The sequence below is a fragment of the Hippopotamus amphibius genome, chromosome 1, assembly GCF_030028045.1.
Source record: "Hippopotamus amphibius kiboko isolate mHipAmp2 chromosome 1, mHipAmp2.hap2, whole genome shotgun sequence".
Classification (NCBI taxonomy): domain Eukaryota; kingdom Metazoa; phylum Chordata; class Mammalia; order Artiodactyla; family Hippopotamidae; genus Hippopotamus; species Hippopotamus amphibius.
Window position 1 is genome coordinate 164,981,565 of NC_080186.1, and position 14,200 is coordinate 164,995,764.

Below are 14,200 nucleotides of genomic sequence, written 5' to 3' on the forward strand. Positions count from 1 at the left end.
ACTGAAAGAGAATGGGAGCAGAAGGGCAAAGGGCACTTGGCGGGAGGACAGAAGTTCAAAGAAGCAGGGAAAAGCCAGACCTTGTAGGGTCTTGTGGATCATTTTAAGGATGTGTGTTCAGCTTAAAGGAAACAAATACATAGCCATAAAAGAGTTATAGCTGTGTTACTAATTAAATTCTAAGGTCACTTCTGCAAAGGATCTGGCATAGTTTAGGTAAAATAAGATATTTTACCTAAACTATGATACATAGTAAATATATTTAGCAAATGTTGATTCCCTCCCAAACACACTCTGAAAAATTTACCTTTTTATCTCAGTAGTGTCATCTAACCAATTAGCAACCATAATATCTTTAGAAAATGAATTAGCATTATTTAATTTCAATCTAATGCCCATTTTCTCCCAAGTTAATATAATAAAGTAGAATTCAAAGTGCACTGAAAATTAGAAGTTATTTATTGAATCATAATATGATCTTATATAGTGCTAAAAATGGAGTACAATTAAGCCAGCCTCTGTACCTACATTTTGTTTGTACTCTTAGTTTTTAACACTAAATATTTTGTAAAATGTATTAATACCGAGATAAAACAGAAACAATTAACAATACAAAGTTGTAAATGACATAAGGGACCCAAAGCTCAAGATTATAAATTTATTTCGCAAGCCAAAATATACCTTCAAGGAAGGCTGAGGAACTTATCTAGAAACCGACTGTTTATATCAACTATCTAATCCACAATACAGTGTCTGTGCCCTATTTACAGTGTCTGTCTTTTCAAATTTCTCATATTTTCTCAAATGTCTCTGCTGTAATCCATTAAGACAGTTTGCAAACAATAAAATATTTTACCTAAAACATTTCAGCGATGCATCTTAAAATTTACATTTGCATAGACAGAAAGAAGCTAATCTTACAGATTAAAAAAAAAAGTTAAGAATCTTTGGTAGTCAGTTACCAGAGAGGCATGACATCAGGGAACCACACTCTTCCCAGGTATTTGGAGACTTCAGTGTGAATTTCCTCCAGGCTGTAATCATCATCAGGGACCAAAACTTCCTCCAGGATAGAGAGCTGGGTTAGCCTTCTCCCACACAGTCTCACAAACTCAAGGAACGCACTGCAGCTAACTTCACATTCACTGAGGCCCAAGGCTGTTAAGTTTTTACAGTGTTCAGCAATACAAATAAGTTCATTATCAAGAGCCTGAAGACCATTAGCGCATACTACTAACTCTATTAGTCGTGGACAGTTAAGACCTATGCGTCCTAGAATTGCTCTGCTTACTGAACGACCAAAATAAAGGTGAGTAACAGGGGTTTCTTCTTTGAAGAACGTCTCCAATTCCTCTTCATATAGAAAGAAGTACATAACAACATGAACACCAGGGGAGTGTTTAATAAGCGCATCCCAACTTTGTTTTTTAATAGAATGAAATTCGAGCTGTCCAGGATTTTCGCTCACAACATCTATTCGAAGATGTTCAAGGTTAACATGAGTCTCACTGGAAAGTGCCAGGAGAAGTTCATCACTTAGCATGTAATAATTCAACGCCAGTTCTCTAAGACCTTGACAATGGTCAGCTACGCAAAGGATTCCTACAGGAAATGGGGAAAAAAATCCTTAAACACAAAGAATATGCATGCTAATATAACATTTTGTGAATTTAAATTTGATATTAGCTATTCATTATTCGCTAAAATAGACATCTAATGACTTCTGAGGAGATGGATGCCAAGATATATACAATTACACGAATAATAAAAAATACCCATAACGAAGATACTCTTAGGAGAAGCAATTTAAACTATATCCAGCTTATACATTGAGTTCTTTTGAAAAAAAGATAAGTGAATTATGTCTTGTAAGCATGTAGTTTTCAAAAGGAAACTGCATTATTACTATTACTATAATAAAAAAAATCACACAAGCTTAAAAAATATAACCTACCATCAGATGAAACGTGAGGACAGCTACTCATTTGTAGGCGCCTTAGAGTGTCACTATTATTGGCCACAAGAATCTTCAAAGAAGGATCATCCACTGGCGTGTCTTCAATTTTGATTGACGATAATGATTTTGAGTTGACAAAAAGAACTGTAAGTGCTGACACAAAATGAGACTAGTGTGGCAATAAGAAAAAAATTATAAAAACTTTATTCAAAAATCTACAGTTTCAATTAAGTAATTCGTTAAAACTATTTACACCAACATATGCTTACAACAGCATAATAAAAGCAATCAACATATTACTGTTTCTCATAGTGCCATCAGCTAGGGGAAGACATTTCTATAACCAAGTCTAGTTTTATACTTTTACCATTGATAAATGGAATGGGGAGAAAGGAAGGAGTTTCAAAGATTTCATAAACACATCTTCCAATTACTTTCGATGTTAAGGATTTGTTTTTCACTATTAAAAGGATATAATTATATTTATTTCCAAGAGTAGAGGTTGGCAAGTTATAGTCCACTGGCCTGTTATCGTATGACTCATGAGTAAGCATGGTTTTTACATTTTCAAATGGTTGAAAGAAAATTTTTAAGGAGTAATATTTTGTGATATGAGAAAATTATATGAAGCTCTTTCAGTGTCCATAAAGTTTGACTCTAACACAGCCATGCTGCCTCATTTACGTAATACTATGTCTGCTTTCACGCTACAATGCTAGAGGTGAGCAGAACTATATGACCTACAAAGTCTAAAATTTTACTATCTGGACCTATTCAACCTCCTAGCCTAAAAGAAATAGAAATATTATCTGTTTTATTCACTCCTGTATTTACAGCATCTAAAACAGTACCTGGCACATAGTAAAAGGTCAATATTTATTGTTGGTGAATAAATGATGTCATATTCTTCAGTGACACACTTTTTTCTAGAAAATTATCTAAACAGAGATACAGTTTGAAAACTTTCTCTGTTTTGAAGATTGACAAACTAAAACTTATTTAGTTTGACCTCAAAATGGATGGAATTTCACAAGTTTTCAGATCCAGTACTTTCTGATACAGATAGAAAGTCTGGAAACCAAACCCATGCATGATCGTTTTTCCTTTTTCAAAATCAACTTGGATTCTATCCAAGGCTCTATTGTCCCTATCAGAATGACCAAATTGGTTATACATCTTAATTCATCATAAGAAAACACGGGTTTATACTAGTTGTAAACTGATTTACACAAATTTTTAAATGGACAGCTAAACCTCTTTACTAAATTTTATGGCGCCAAAAATTATTAGAGGAATAGAAATAGATCACTCATTTTCCTTAAGAAATATAAGGTTTATTTTCCTTTTCATCAACTCTCACCCAACTCTTTTAGTCCTGAAGGACACATTTAAACATTAGAGTACATATTTCATTATAGTAACCATATATCAGTTTAGTACTTCTAATGCCTAGCAGCATGCTGTATCTTTACATGACTTTCCCTCAGTTTACAAATGAAAAAACTGAGGCTCAGAGAGATCCACGACTTTGCCAGAAGCCACAGAGCTAATTTGCTGTGGAGGCAGAGCTTGAAACGAAGCCTGCTGATCGCTGGTGCTGCACTCTGGTGACTGCATCAGCTAACCCAGAAGCTGGTCCTGGAAGCTGATGTGCAACACGAGAGCCCAGAATCTAAGACTCTCAGGATGATCTGACTCCCTAGCTCACAGACAAGGAAATAACTATTTAGAAGTAGTTAAGTTTTCATATGATTACTTAAATTACTTGAATTCCCAAATGACCCACTTTTTCAGCATATCTCTTAAAAAGATTAATAGGCTAGCAGAAATGCTTGCTAGAAGAGAGCCATGACCCAGTTAATGAGACAGGAGATGCTACTATTCCTCTATTCTCTTCCATAGGAAGGTTTCCACTAGCCAGTTTTACTGACAACTTAGTGTTTATTACACATCAGGCACTATTCTAATTATGGGTTTATAAACAAGCAAAATAGAATCCCTGCCTTCAAGGAGTTGATGTTTTTGGTCTGAGGAGAAGAGAGGAAACATGTTAAATAAATAAGGTGATTTCCAGACCTGATGGATGATAGAAAGAAAATAAAATACTGTGATACAATAGCGAGTAACTAGAAGACGGGGCGCTGCTTTAGCAAAAGTGGTCAAGGAGGGCCTCTCTGAGGAGATGGCATTCAAGTCAAAGCCTGAATGAAGAGAAGACAGTCATTAGTTTCTGTGACAGAGACTGCTGGTTGCTTCCTAAAAACCATCCATCCTTTCTTCTTTGGTAATCTGGTTCCAATTTTTAGCTGGGCACACTGCCACCCAGCTAAAAGACTCTCCTAGCCTCCCAGAAATATGGTGTGACCACAGAGCAAAGCTGGCCAATGAGACAGACAGAGGCACTATGTGGTACTTATGGCTAGTCTTGCGGTACTTATAGCTTGAAAAGGAGAAGGCACACCCTTCTCCCCCGCATTTCTTGCCTCCAGCTGCCTAGAACAAGGACGTGGTGGGTGGAGCTCAGAAAGCCATCTTGGGTAATGAAAATGAAGAAAACACCTTGGAGAGAAGGCAGTGCCTAGAAGCGGCGTGGGTTCCAAACAACTTCATACCAGCTATGGACTGTGGCACCTACGGATTTCTTCAGTGTAAGAGAAGTAAACCTGTCATGTTTTCAAGCCACTATTGTTTTGGAATTTCCACTGTAAGGATGCAAACGTCATCCTAACCAATATAGCACATTCAGTTAAATATTACATTTTTCCACCTCCAATGGAGAGACTATAGAATTACAGGAAAGACATCCACTATTGGCCCTACACATTCTACATTCAAAGTAACTAAGTAAACTGGCACTTGAAAATTCTAAGTATAACATCTAGCTTTTATATTAATGACACCTACTGTGAAACAATAATTAAAATTATAAAATATGTCTAAAGAATGAAATCATGTATCAGCTATTTCATCAAAAATAACTGCTAGTCAACAAAAAACTGCTTTTAATAATTAAGTGCAAGTAGGGTTATGGTCTGTTTTTAGGAAAAGAATTATTTTTGACTAGTTCGACAACATTTAAGAATTTTAGTAGATCTCACAAAAATGTCTAGCATCTTTACCTTTGACATATTCATAAAACTTGGCTTGGCCGTTGAAATCAAGCCCAAAGTCTGGATAGAACAATTTACCAGCTGAGAAAGTATGTTACAGGCAGCTTCTGCTGATTCAGTACTACTATCAACCTACAAAGACAATTTAAAATCTTAATTTTCTGAATGTAACTTACCAGAGTTATTGGCAATATAATTATTTAACAGAATTCAACTGTGAAACTGTACTTACCCCTTCAAGCTATAAGATAAATCATAATTTTTTTCTCTATACACACTATCTCAGATAAAAAATAAAAAATAGAGATGATGACAGATGAACTTTCTAAGCACTTTATACTTTCAAATCTTGTACAATTACCTGAATTTTAATAATGGCATCTACATGAAGGAAACTGAAGTTTAAATTATTTAATTATAGCTCAACTGCTACATCTAAACCTATGCAAGTAACAAGAGATAAATAGGAAGTAGTTTGGGATAAAAATTCTGCAAAATTCATTGACTGCTTCAATATAATGATCTAGTTGTACACAAATGTTAACAAAATCTAAGTTCACAGTTTTTATTTAACGCTTATTTTTCTTACCTTAAAGCTGACATACTGGAGATGGGCAGCATGCTTTTTAATAATCTGTTGAATGAGATCAGGATGAGTGGAGTTAAAATATGAAGTAGCTGACTGGCTCAGTTCAAACTCAAACTTTCTCCAAAGGTCAGGAATATGAAAAACCTCATTCCATCTCCTACATACAGAAGATGCCCGGGCCCGATCTATTAAAGGAAGATACTGAAAAACACGTAACACTATGTGATGAGGCAAACTCTCCCAGTCTAGAAGGACTGTGTACATATGAGTCTGGTTGAAAGAAGAGCAGAACCCAAGTTTCGGTTGTTTCACTGCTGGTGAAGACTGGACAACTTTATTCACAGCAGATAAATTGTTCCTCTTCATTCTGTAAACATTAAACAGTGTTAAGCGATAATTTCCCCCATATTTTGATAATCTATTTTGCTTTAATTGGATGGAATAACAACATTAGAAAATGAGAAACGGTTTAAGACAATTCTGACAGGAATCTTCCACTTTCATGCACTGATAGGTACTATGTGCTAGGGATAAACAGGGATAAATAGGAAGGAACCTTTACTCAAAGAGCTATGGTGAAACGGCAAAATACAGTGATAAATGCCATCACTGAAACTGGGACAAGATGCAATGGAAGATTAGGGAACGGCATATATTTGAGTTTGTATGTGGGAGGGGATGGTTGGGGAGGCTTCCAGAGGAAAGGTCCAAGGAAGCAGTGTATGTGCCAGGTTTATTCCTAGTCAACTATGATGTTATCACTATCACATTGCAATTGTGCTAAGAATTCCAGGGGGACTGGGAGACAGTAAATGTAATCAAAAGCAGCTCTGTCATTTACTAACCACGTGATCCTGTCTGAGCAAATTAACGTAAGCCTCACTTTCCTCATTTGAAAAGCAGCGAGAGCTGCAGTACCAGTCTCATAAGGTTGTTGAGAGGATTCAGGTACCTTAAGGGCCAGCACAGTTAAGTGCTCAATAAGTGTTACAGCTGTTGTTATTAAATCGCCTAATGCATCTTCCTGAACAAATTTCATGCCATTACTTACGCTGGAGCACAATTCTAACAAAAAATCAAACGACCTGTGACAATTTTCAGGTGACACCCAGCACACGGGAGCTCTAGAGAAGTGGGATGTGGCAGGGACAGAAGTTGTGTGAGAAGTATGCTGGGTCCTCACTGGCCAATGTAAAACAGCAAAGGAATGAGCATTCTTCCCCAACAAAACGAAATGATGACTCTCCAGGTTTTAGTCAGCTTGAGACACAACTAAGTTCCAACAAATTTCAGATCTAGATATACCCAAGTATACACTCCTATACATATATTTTATATAAGAATCCAAACTATTTTAAGTATACAATTATTTGAAAGGTAAAATAATGATAAGAGTAGTTCTGAACCTCAATTAATTTTGGTTGACTATTTAACCCTCTCTTTACCCTTGAATGTTAAGAATGTATATGTGGAAGACGATGTCATAATTGAAACATACCTTCAAGTCTAATGAAATATCTATTTAATAGATATGCAAATATCTCTGTCTTGTGAGTCACTTTGTCTGATGTAAAACATTTCTTAATCACAACATAGAGTTGGATCCCAGAAGCAGGAATGACCTATAAAGTCACTGAACAAAATGAAAGGTCATCTTTAGGGTTTGGGGGGAAAAAAGGGAAAAAAAAATGTACCTCAAGCATCAGGCAAAAGAGCTACTACACATTTTAATCTGACTAAACCAGATGTGCATAACTGAGCAATACAATGTAGAATATATGAAACTGCTGACATCAGTAATTCAAAGCATATACTATTATAAAGGGCTAAATCCCTAAAATGAAATATGATGGCCCACGGAAGGTAAAGAAATGGAAGTCAGATTCTCAGCTCGGATATGCAGCACATTTATTGACATTTGGCTTGTAACTGTTTTATTTGGTAGCCTACAGAATGGAGAGTTCAATTTTACTATGGAATTACGAAAATATTATCCTTAACATAATCCCTCATTAAAAAAGCAGTGAGGCCAAAAATAAAACAAAGACTTCATCCAAATGCCCAGTTACAAACTGCCTTGCAGTTCTAAATAAAGGGCTTGTGCTATATATTAAATCTGCATATAACATGGATTAAACATTAAACCTGTTTATTTACTAAAATCATTAAACTGCCAATTCACTAACAGAATCACCATAATTAACTAAAGGATATTAGGTACCAATAATTCTATTAAAAATAACACCTTAATTTTCTTTTCCCTCATTACATTAAATTTTCAGAATATAAAACCCATTCACAAATCACAAATTTTATATAAAATAATTTTATGTCAATGAGCATCAGGAAAATACTAGAATGCAAGTCAAACTGATCTTTCTTAGCTTGAAAACCTTGATATAAAAATTCCAACCTAAGCATATACAATCACTTTTCAACACTGATCATTTTTTTTTCAAACTACCAAATTTCTTACCTAAAGAAGGCTTCCAAGTTATAGTTCACTCTGAACGAAGGAAATGAAGTAACTGCTGCCATGGGGTACTCACCAACATCCATTTGATTTCACTTCCTAGCTTGGCAAAAAACCACAAAAACACATTTATCAGAACGTATAAGCAAAAATCCAATAATTTTTATGTTTAGGATATTTATATATCATTGTATATGTTGAAAATTTTTGTCAGGAAATTACTGATTCCCAAATTATTTTCTACTCATAAGAAAACCTGTCCATTAAAAATAAAACAAACAGAACAAACATCAGCCTGATTAATGGAAATACTGCAACACCTGCCAGGAATTACACGTGAAGCTTTACTCAGATAGAAGGCTGTGGATCAAACAAAGGAGGGCTCTGAAAATTCACATTTTAATAAACACATATGGGGAGGTATTACAAAACATTTAAGGTAGCCCATGATGACATTTATTTGTTCATAGACTGTGTAAATCCTTTAGTTGCAATTTCTAGCAGCACATAACTTCACTACAGTTATAATAATTAAGCACACAGAACTTTTATTATTTATCATTCCCATATGAATGTAGTTTGTCTGACTAGTCTGCTGTTTACATAAGCTTCTGTGATTTTTAAATTTTTCACTTATGTGATACATATAGTTGATTTGTTCATAATCGATTGATTCATATTCTTTCTGAGGTTTCATCAATTTTAGGCACAGTGACTTTTCAGAGTTAGAAGTCTACAGTCAGAGAAGAAAATAATAATAGGTCTACAGCAGGATAAAACTCACTGCCTGGACATCATGAATAAGTGTCATAAAGTAAAAGTAAATAAATACATTGTGCCACTTTTTGTAAGCCTAACTCAGTTACACACAGGAGGTGGAGGAGGCAACCTATTAATCCACTAAAAATTTCTTTTCAATCTTTGATGCCTACTACCTGCCAGCTCTCAACTTCTCTCTGACTCCTACTTCTAAAATAGAACTTTGGAGGACTGGGAGAATGAATTAGAGGTCAATAGCCACAATGTGATTTCCCCACTGCCAAGTGTTGTTCTACTATCATTCAAACCACTATTTACCAGATAACGGCAAGGTCAGCTCTCTCTCCTTTACATTCCACTCCAGACGTAAGCAGAAAGGAGCCACCAGGTACACTTTCAGAGGAACACCACAAATAAGAGAAAGAAACATCAAGTGACTCATATTTCTCTAATCAAATAACACACAATTTTATTTGCTGCAAAACTTTTCTACTGAATTATCAATATGGCTAATTCTGTGTGGGCAGGCCATTCTTTACGCTGGAGAACACTGAAGAGATCTGGTAAGGGTATATAAATAGGGAATCACTACCTAAGACCTGTAAGAAAGCGATGCAAAAGTACCTAACTCAGATCGGTTCACTGGAGTCTTTAAGATCAGATGAATTACTTCCCTGGTGGCTGAAGGAACTTGACTGCTGTTTTAGAGTCACTATCTGAAATTGTGAGGGCTGGTGGAAGACAAAACCAGAATTCAGGACCCCATCAGGTGGTAAGCCACAATTTGGAAAAGGGAGAGATGAGCAAGCTTGACACTGATCACAATTCCAGAGTACAAAACAGGTCTGTTAGCACCTGGGAAAGAATGTAATGATGACTCAAAGTCCACTTGATGGCTTCGCTAACCACCCAATTTCCTTTTTTTTTTTTTTTGATATGTTTCTTAATTTGGTAGATAAGGTGACCCTGTGAATCAGAGCCTCTAAAAGAATCTAAGAAATCTCCCATAGTATTCTTGAGGGAAAGATAATCAAAGACAGGTTAGACGAAAAACTAAACATCCAAAGCCATATCTTTGCACCATCACCAGGTTCTTCCATATCGACGAAATGAAAACACAGAAGGCACGTTTAAAACTTGCAAGTTTTTAATAGTCACAACATTAGAAATATTGCGTAAATCCTACAGATAAAGAAGAAAGATTCAAAACTATCTGAAAGGTTAGACAAATTTGTTGGAAGTAGCAAGATGAACATGAACAGAAGTAATGAGGAAATGTCCTTTACTTAAGCTACTTTTCTAAGGTGGTACACCGAGAAATCAAATTGCTGCCACCAAAGGCAAAGGGCCCCTGCTAAGGGGTCTGAAACTCCAGTCATCAGTGCAATGACAAGGGAGGTGTGGCCTGGGCAGGAAAGCTGAAGATTCACTCCAGAATACAGCTTTGAAACACACAGCATTCTGATAGAAGAGTGAATTGTGCTAAGGGGCACGATCTCCCACGAAATATAACCCAAAGAGAGGACAAAACATAATTTTTTAGGGATGTTGTCAAAAATATTTACGTTCTTTGCAGCCCACATGACAGAGCTCGAAGTTCTCTTCTAAATCTAAAATCTACAAATTTTTAAAATATGAAAGTCAAGTTACAATATTATCAAGGCTTCAACAGGACAAAAGTAATCAGTATTTATGTCAAACAGATCTCTCCAAAAGCAGTGATTGCCAACTTTTTGGTGTTCTCATATTTTTTCATTGATCTAGCAATTTTCTATACACTCTCAATAGTCTCTCTGTTGTATTAAGATACACATTTTTTCAAAAAAAACTTTTAATTTTAAAATAGGTATGTCTTCTTTTAAAGGACTCATGAAAACCGAAGTTTTCAAAATATATGTGGATTCAAAACATCTTTTGAGATGCAAGGAGACAGTTAACAGAACTTCAACTGGGCAATCTGTTAAAATCCTCAAAAAGGGGGCCCAGCTCCTGCCCTCTCTTAACCCTCCCCACCTCTCCTCCTAACTCTGGAAGAGAAAAAGGAGTAAGGAAAGCATGCCAGGTCCTCTACAGGGAAGCCTTCTGAAGTGGGGAGAGACCCATCTTAGTGCTGACTGCACCAAGGGATCTAACAATTAATACAGAGTTCAAGAAGGCATTTTGCAACATTTTTCTGAAAAAATAATCATAATTTTTCAACTTCATATTTTGGAGAAAACTTCTGGACACGGGCTAAAGACAAAACCAGTACACCTAAAAGGGTATAGATTCTGCCAACTCACAGGGAAGGCTTGAGTCTACTTTTCTCCCGGACATGCCTTTGTAAACATAAACTCTTAACAAGACCCTCCTGTAAAGGAAAACATTTCAAAGTCGTGCAAAAGCGACCGCGTGTACCAGTAATCACTTAGCATTCTCATCAACTACACGTACTGAAAACATCAACGAAAGCGCGCTTGAGAGAGTGAGGTTAAGACGAATACAATCCTTTCAGAGTTTACCCTCCAAAGATGAAGACAATGACTGAACTCGGGAAAGCTGGGTCCCTAGCTGGGAAAAACCACCAAGGCAAGAAAGGAACTCCCTGAGGCTGTGCAAGCAGACGGAAGACCTGCCCTCAAGGCAAATCAAATGCGGAGGTGGGGGCTGGCCTGGCCCGGGGCCGGGTGGGGTCGCTGGCCAGGGGTCTCCCCTCCGTCTCCCCGCCCCGGGCGGCCCCCGGCGGGCAGCGCCCCGGCTGAGGCCGTCAGGTTACGCCTCCTCGTTCCCGGAGAACGCGCGCTGGCGGGGCGCCTCCCGGTCCCCAAACCACACCCCGCCCGAGGCAGGACCCGCGTTCCGGCCCGCGGCTTCCTCAGAGCCAACAGGCGCGCACTCCACGCAGACCACCGCGCCCCCCAGCAGTAGACGCTACCTTGAAGCTCAGAACCGCGCGCCCCCGGCGTACGCGAGCCGGGCTGCAGCGGCGGCACCAGCCCGCCGCGTCCAACCTCTAGGCGGCTACCCTGGAGCTGGCTGCCCTCGGCCCCGGCCCCGCCCCCGGCCCCCGCCCCCGCCCCCGAGCGGCCACGCATGCGCGCAGCTCCGCTTTTCGCGGGAGGCCGGTGCGCGCGGGCTCACGCAGGGGTCCACCGGGCACCACCTTAAGTGGTGAGTGTGAGGTTTTCTGCCTGCCGCCTTCACCCAAATCGCTGTGACCACCTGCGCCATGAAACAGACGACCAGCCTCTCCGAATGGGAGTGAATTTGCAGGTCCAGTTTCTAGAAATTAACCTCCCTGTAAAGTGCACCCTTTATTAGTATACAGATACTTGAAACTTGAAATATCAAGTGTTAACAGCTCAGTGTTAAATATGTATATATCACCTCCTTGTCCTGTGCCACGTCTCATTCCCTGGGGATAACCACTGTTCATGTGGAAAGTACACAATTTGGTACATACACAAAAGTATCCAGTGAGAGGCAAGGATTTTATGACTCTCGCTTGTTAGTTTGAAAAAAATCTGAGATCAGATTACATATAATGTTCTGGAACATCTTTTGCTTATTACCTTATGGACACAGTCCTCTATCAACACACATAAATCCCTCTCTTACATGTTTGATTTGTTTTGGGGTTTTTTTTTTTTTTTTTTTACAAATAGCTTCATTGAAGTATAACTACAAAATAAACTGCACATACTTAAAATGTACAATTTGATAAGTTTGGACACATTGAAACTGCTGCTGCAATGAAGATAATGAACATATGCATGTCTCCCCAAATTTTCTTATGCCCTTCTGTGATCCCTCCTTCAACTCCTCCCCTGTCTTCTGACACTATAGATTAATTCGCATTTTCTAGAATTTTATGTAAATTGAATCATAGAGTGTGTGCTCTTTTTTGGTCTGGTTATTTGCACTCAGCATAATTGTTTTGAGAGCCATCCACGTTGTTGCATGTATCATAGTTCATTTCTTTTTATTGTTATGTAGTATTCCATTTTATGGCTATAACACGGTTTGTTTATACATTCACCTGATGATGGGCATTTGGGTTGTTTCTAGTTTTGGGCAATTATAAATAAAGCTGCTATGAACATTACTCTACACATCTTTGTACAGACATATGCTTTCATTTCTCTTGGGTGAACACCTAGTATGGAAGAGCTGCACTGTATGATAGGTGCATGTTTAACTTCTAAAAAAGACTGTCAATGTCTTTTCCAAACAGGCTATTTCATATTCCCACCAGAAGTGTATTACAGCTCCATCTCCTCTACGTCCTCACCCACACTTTCTAATATAATAGGTATCTAGAGGTATCACAGTGCAGTTTTAATTTACATTTCCCTAATGAATAATGCTGCTGAGCAATTTTTCATGTGCTTATATGCCATCTGTACAACTTCTTTGGTGATGTGTCTGTTAAAATCTTCTGCCTAACTTTAATTGGGTTGTCTGTTTTCTCATTGAACTTGGAGAATTCTTTATGTAGTCTGCACACAAATCCCCTATCAGATATGTGAATTATAACCATTTTTTTCCAGTCTATGACTTGTCTTTCTACACTCCTTTTGAAGGGGAGAAATTTTCATTTTGTTGAAGTTTAGTTTATCAATTTGATCTTCTATGGATCATGATGTCAAATCTAAGAAATCTTTGCCTAAGCTAAGTTCACAAGGATTTTCTCCTATATGGTTTATAATTTTAGATTTTACATGTAGATGTATGATTCACTTGAGTTAACTCTTGTATATGAATCAAAGTTCACTTTTTTTTGTATATGTATATCCAATCATTTCATTACTAGATTTTGAAGAGACCGTTGTTTTCTCCAGTGAATTGCCTCTGCATCTTTGTGGAAAATCAGTTATCCATGTATGTGTAGGTCTAGTTTTAGACTCTATTCTAATTGATATATTTGCCCATTTTTATGCCAATATCATACTGTCTTGATTTCTGTAACTTTATAATAATAATTTGAAATCAAGTAGCTTTAGCCCTCCAACTTATTCTTTTTCAAGGCTGTTTTGGCTATTCTATATTCTTTGCATTTCCATTTGCATTTTAGGTTCAACTTGTCAATATCTACAGAAAATCTTGCTGGGATCTTGCCAGAGATAGCCTTGAATCTAGAAATCAGTTTGGGAGGAACTGATATCTTAAAAATATTGTCTTCAAATTGATGAACACAATATATCACTCCACTTTTTTAGGTCTTCTTTAATTTCTCTCAGCAATGTTTGAGTTTTCATACAGGTCTTGCGAGCATTTTTTTCCCAGAGATATCCCTAGGTATTTTATAGTTTTTAAAATGCTGTTGTAAATAG

General features: G+C 37.5%; 1 protein-coding gene across 7 annotated transcripts; it reads right to left on the reverse strand.

Moving 5' to 3' along the window:
- Window positions 1–494: 494 nt before the first annotated feature.
- Window positions 495–11,920, reverse strand: LOC130860386 (F-box/LRR-repeat protein 21). Of its 7 annotated transcripts, none has more exons than XM_057748532.1 (8): window positions 11,803–11,920; window positions 9,207–9,281; window positions 8,133–8,228; window positions 7,155–7,289; window positions 5,657–6,023; window positions 5,077–5,199; window positions 1,955–2,126; window positions 495–1,602 (listed from the first exon to the last, which is right to left on the reverse strand). In XM_057748532.1, the coding sequence occupies exons 5-8, from the start codon at window positions 6,020–6,022 to the stop codon at window positions 959–961; spliced, it is 1,305 nt and encodes a 434-aa protein (XP_057604515.1). In that variant the 5' UTR covers window position 6,023; window positions 7,155–7,289; window positions 8,133–8,228; window positions 9,207–9,281; window positions 11,803–11,920; the 3' UTR covers window positions 495–958. The 7 variants fall into 7 exon arrangements, 6 of the variants coding, with proteins under 6 accessions (XP_057604515.1, XP_057604524.1, XP_057604483.1 ...); XM_057748541.1 differs by having other exon boundaries at window positions 8,206–8,232; XM_057748500.1 differs by lacking the exon at window positions 7,155–7,289.
- Window positions 11,921–14,200: the final 2,280 nt, after the last annotated feature.

Excerpts from the sequence above, each read along its gene's own strand:
- LOC130860386 (XM_057748500.1), bottom strand. The coding sequence starts at position 8,215 with ATGGATGTTGGTGAGTACCCCATGGCAGCAGTTACTTCATTTCCTTCG. Across the intron at positions 6,024-8,132 it reads AACTTGGAAGCCTTCTTTAG|AATGAAGAGGAACAATTTAT; the intron begins GTAAGAAATTTG and ends TAATGTTTACAG. Across the intron at positions 1,603-1,954 it reads TCCTCACGTTTCATCTGATG|GAATCCTTTGCGTAGCTGAC; the intron begins GTAGGTTATATT and ends CATTTCCTGTAG.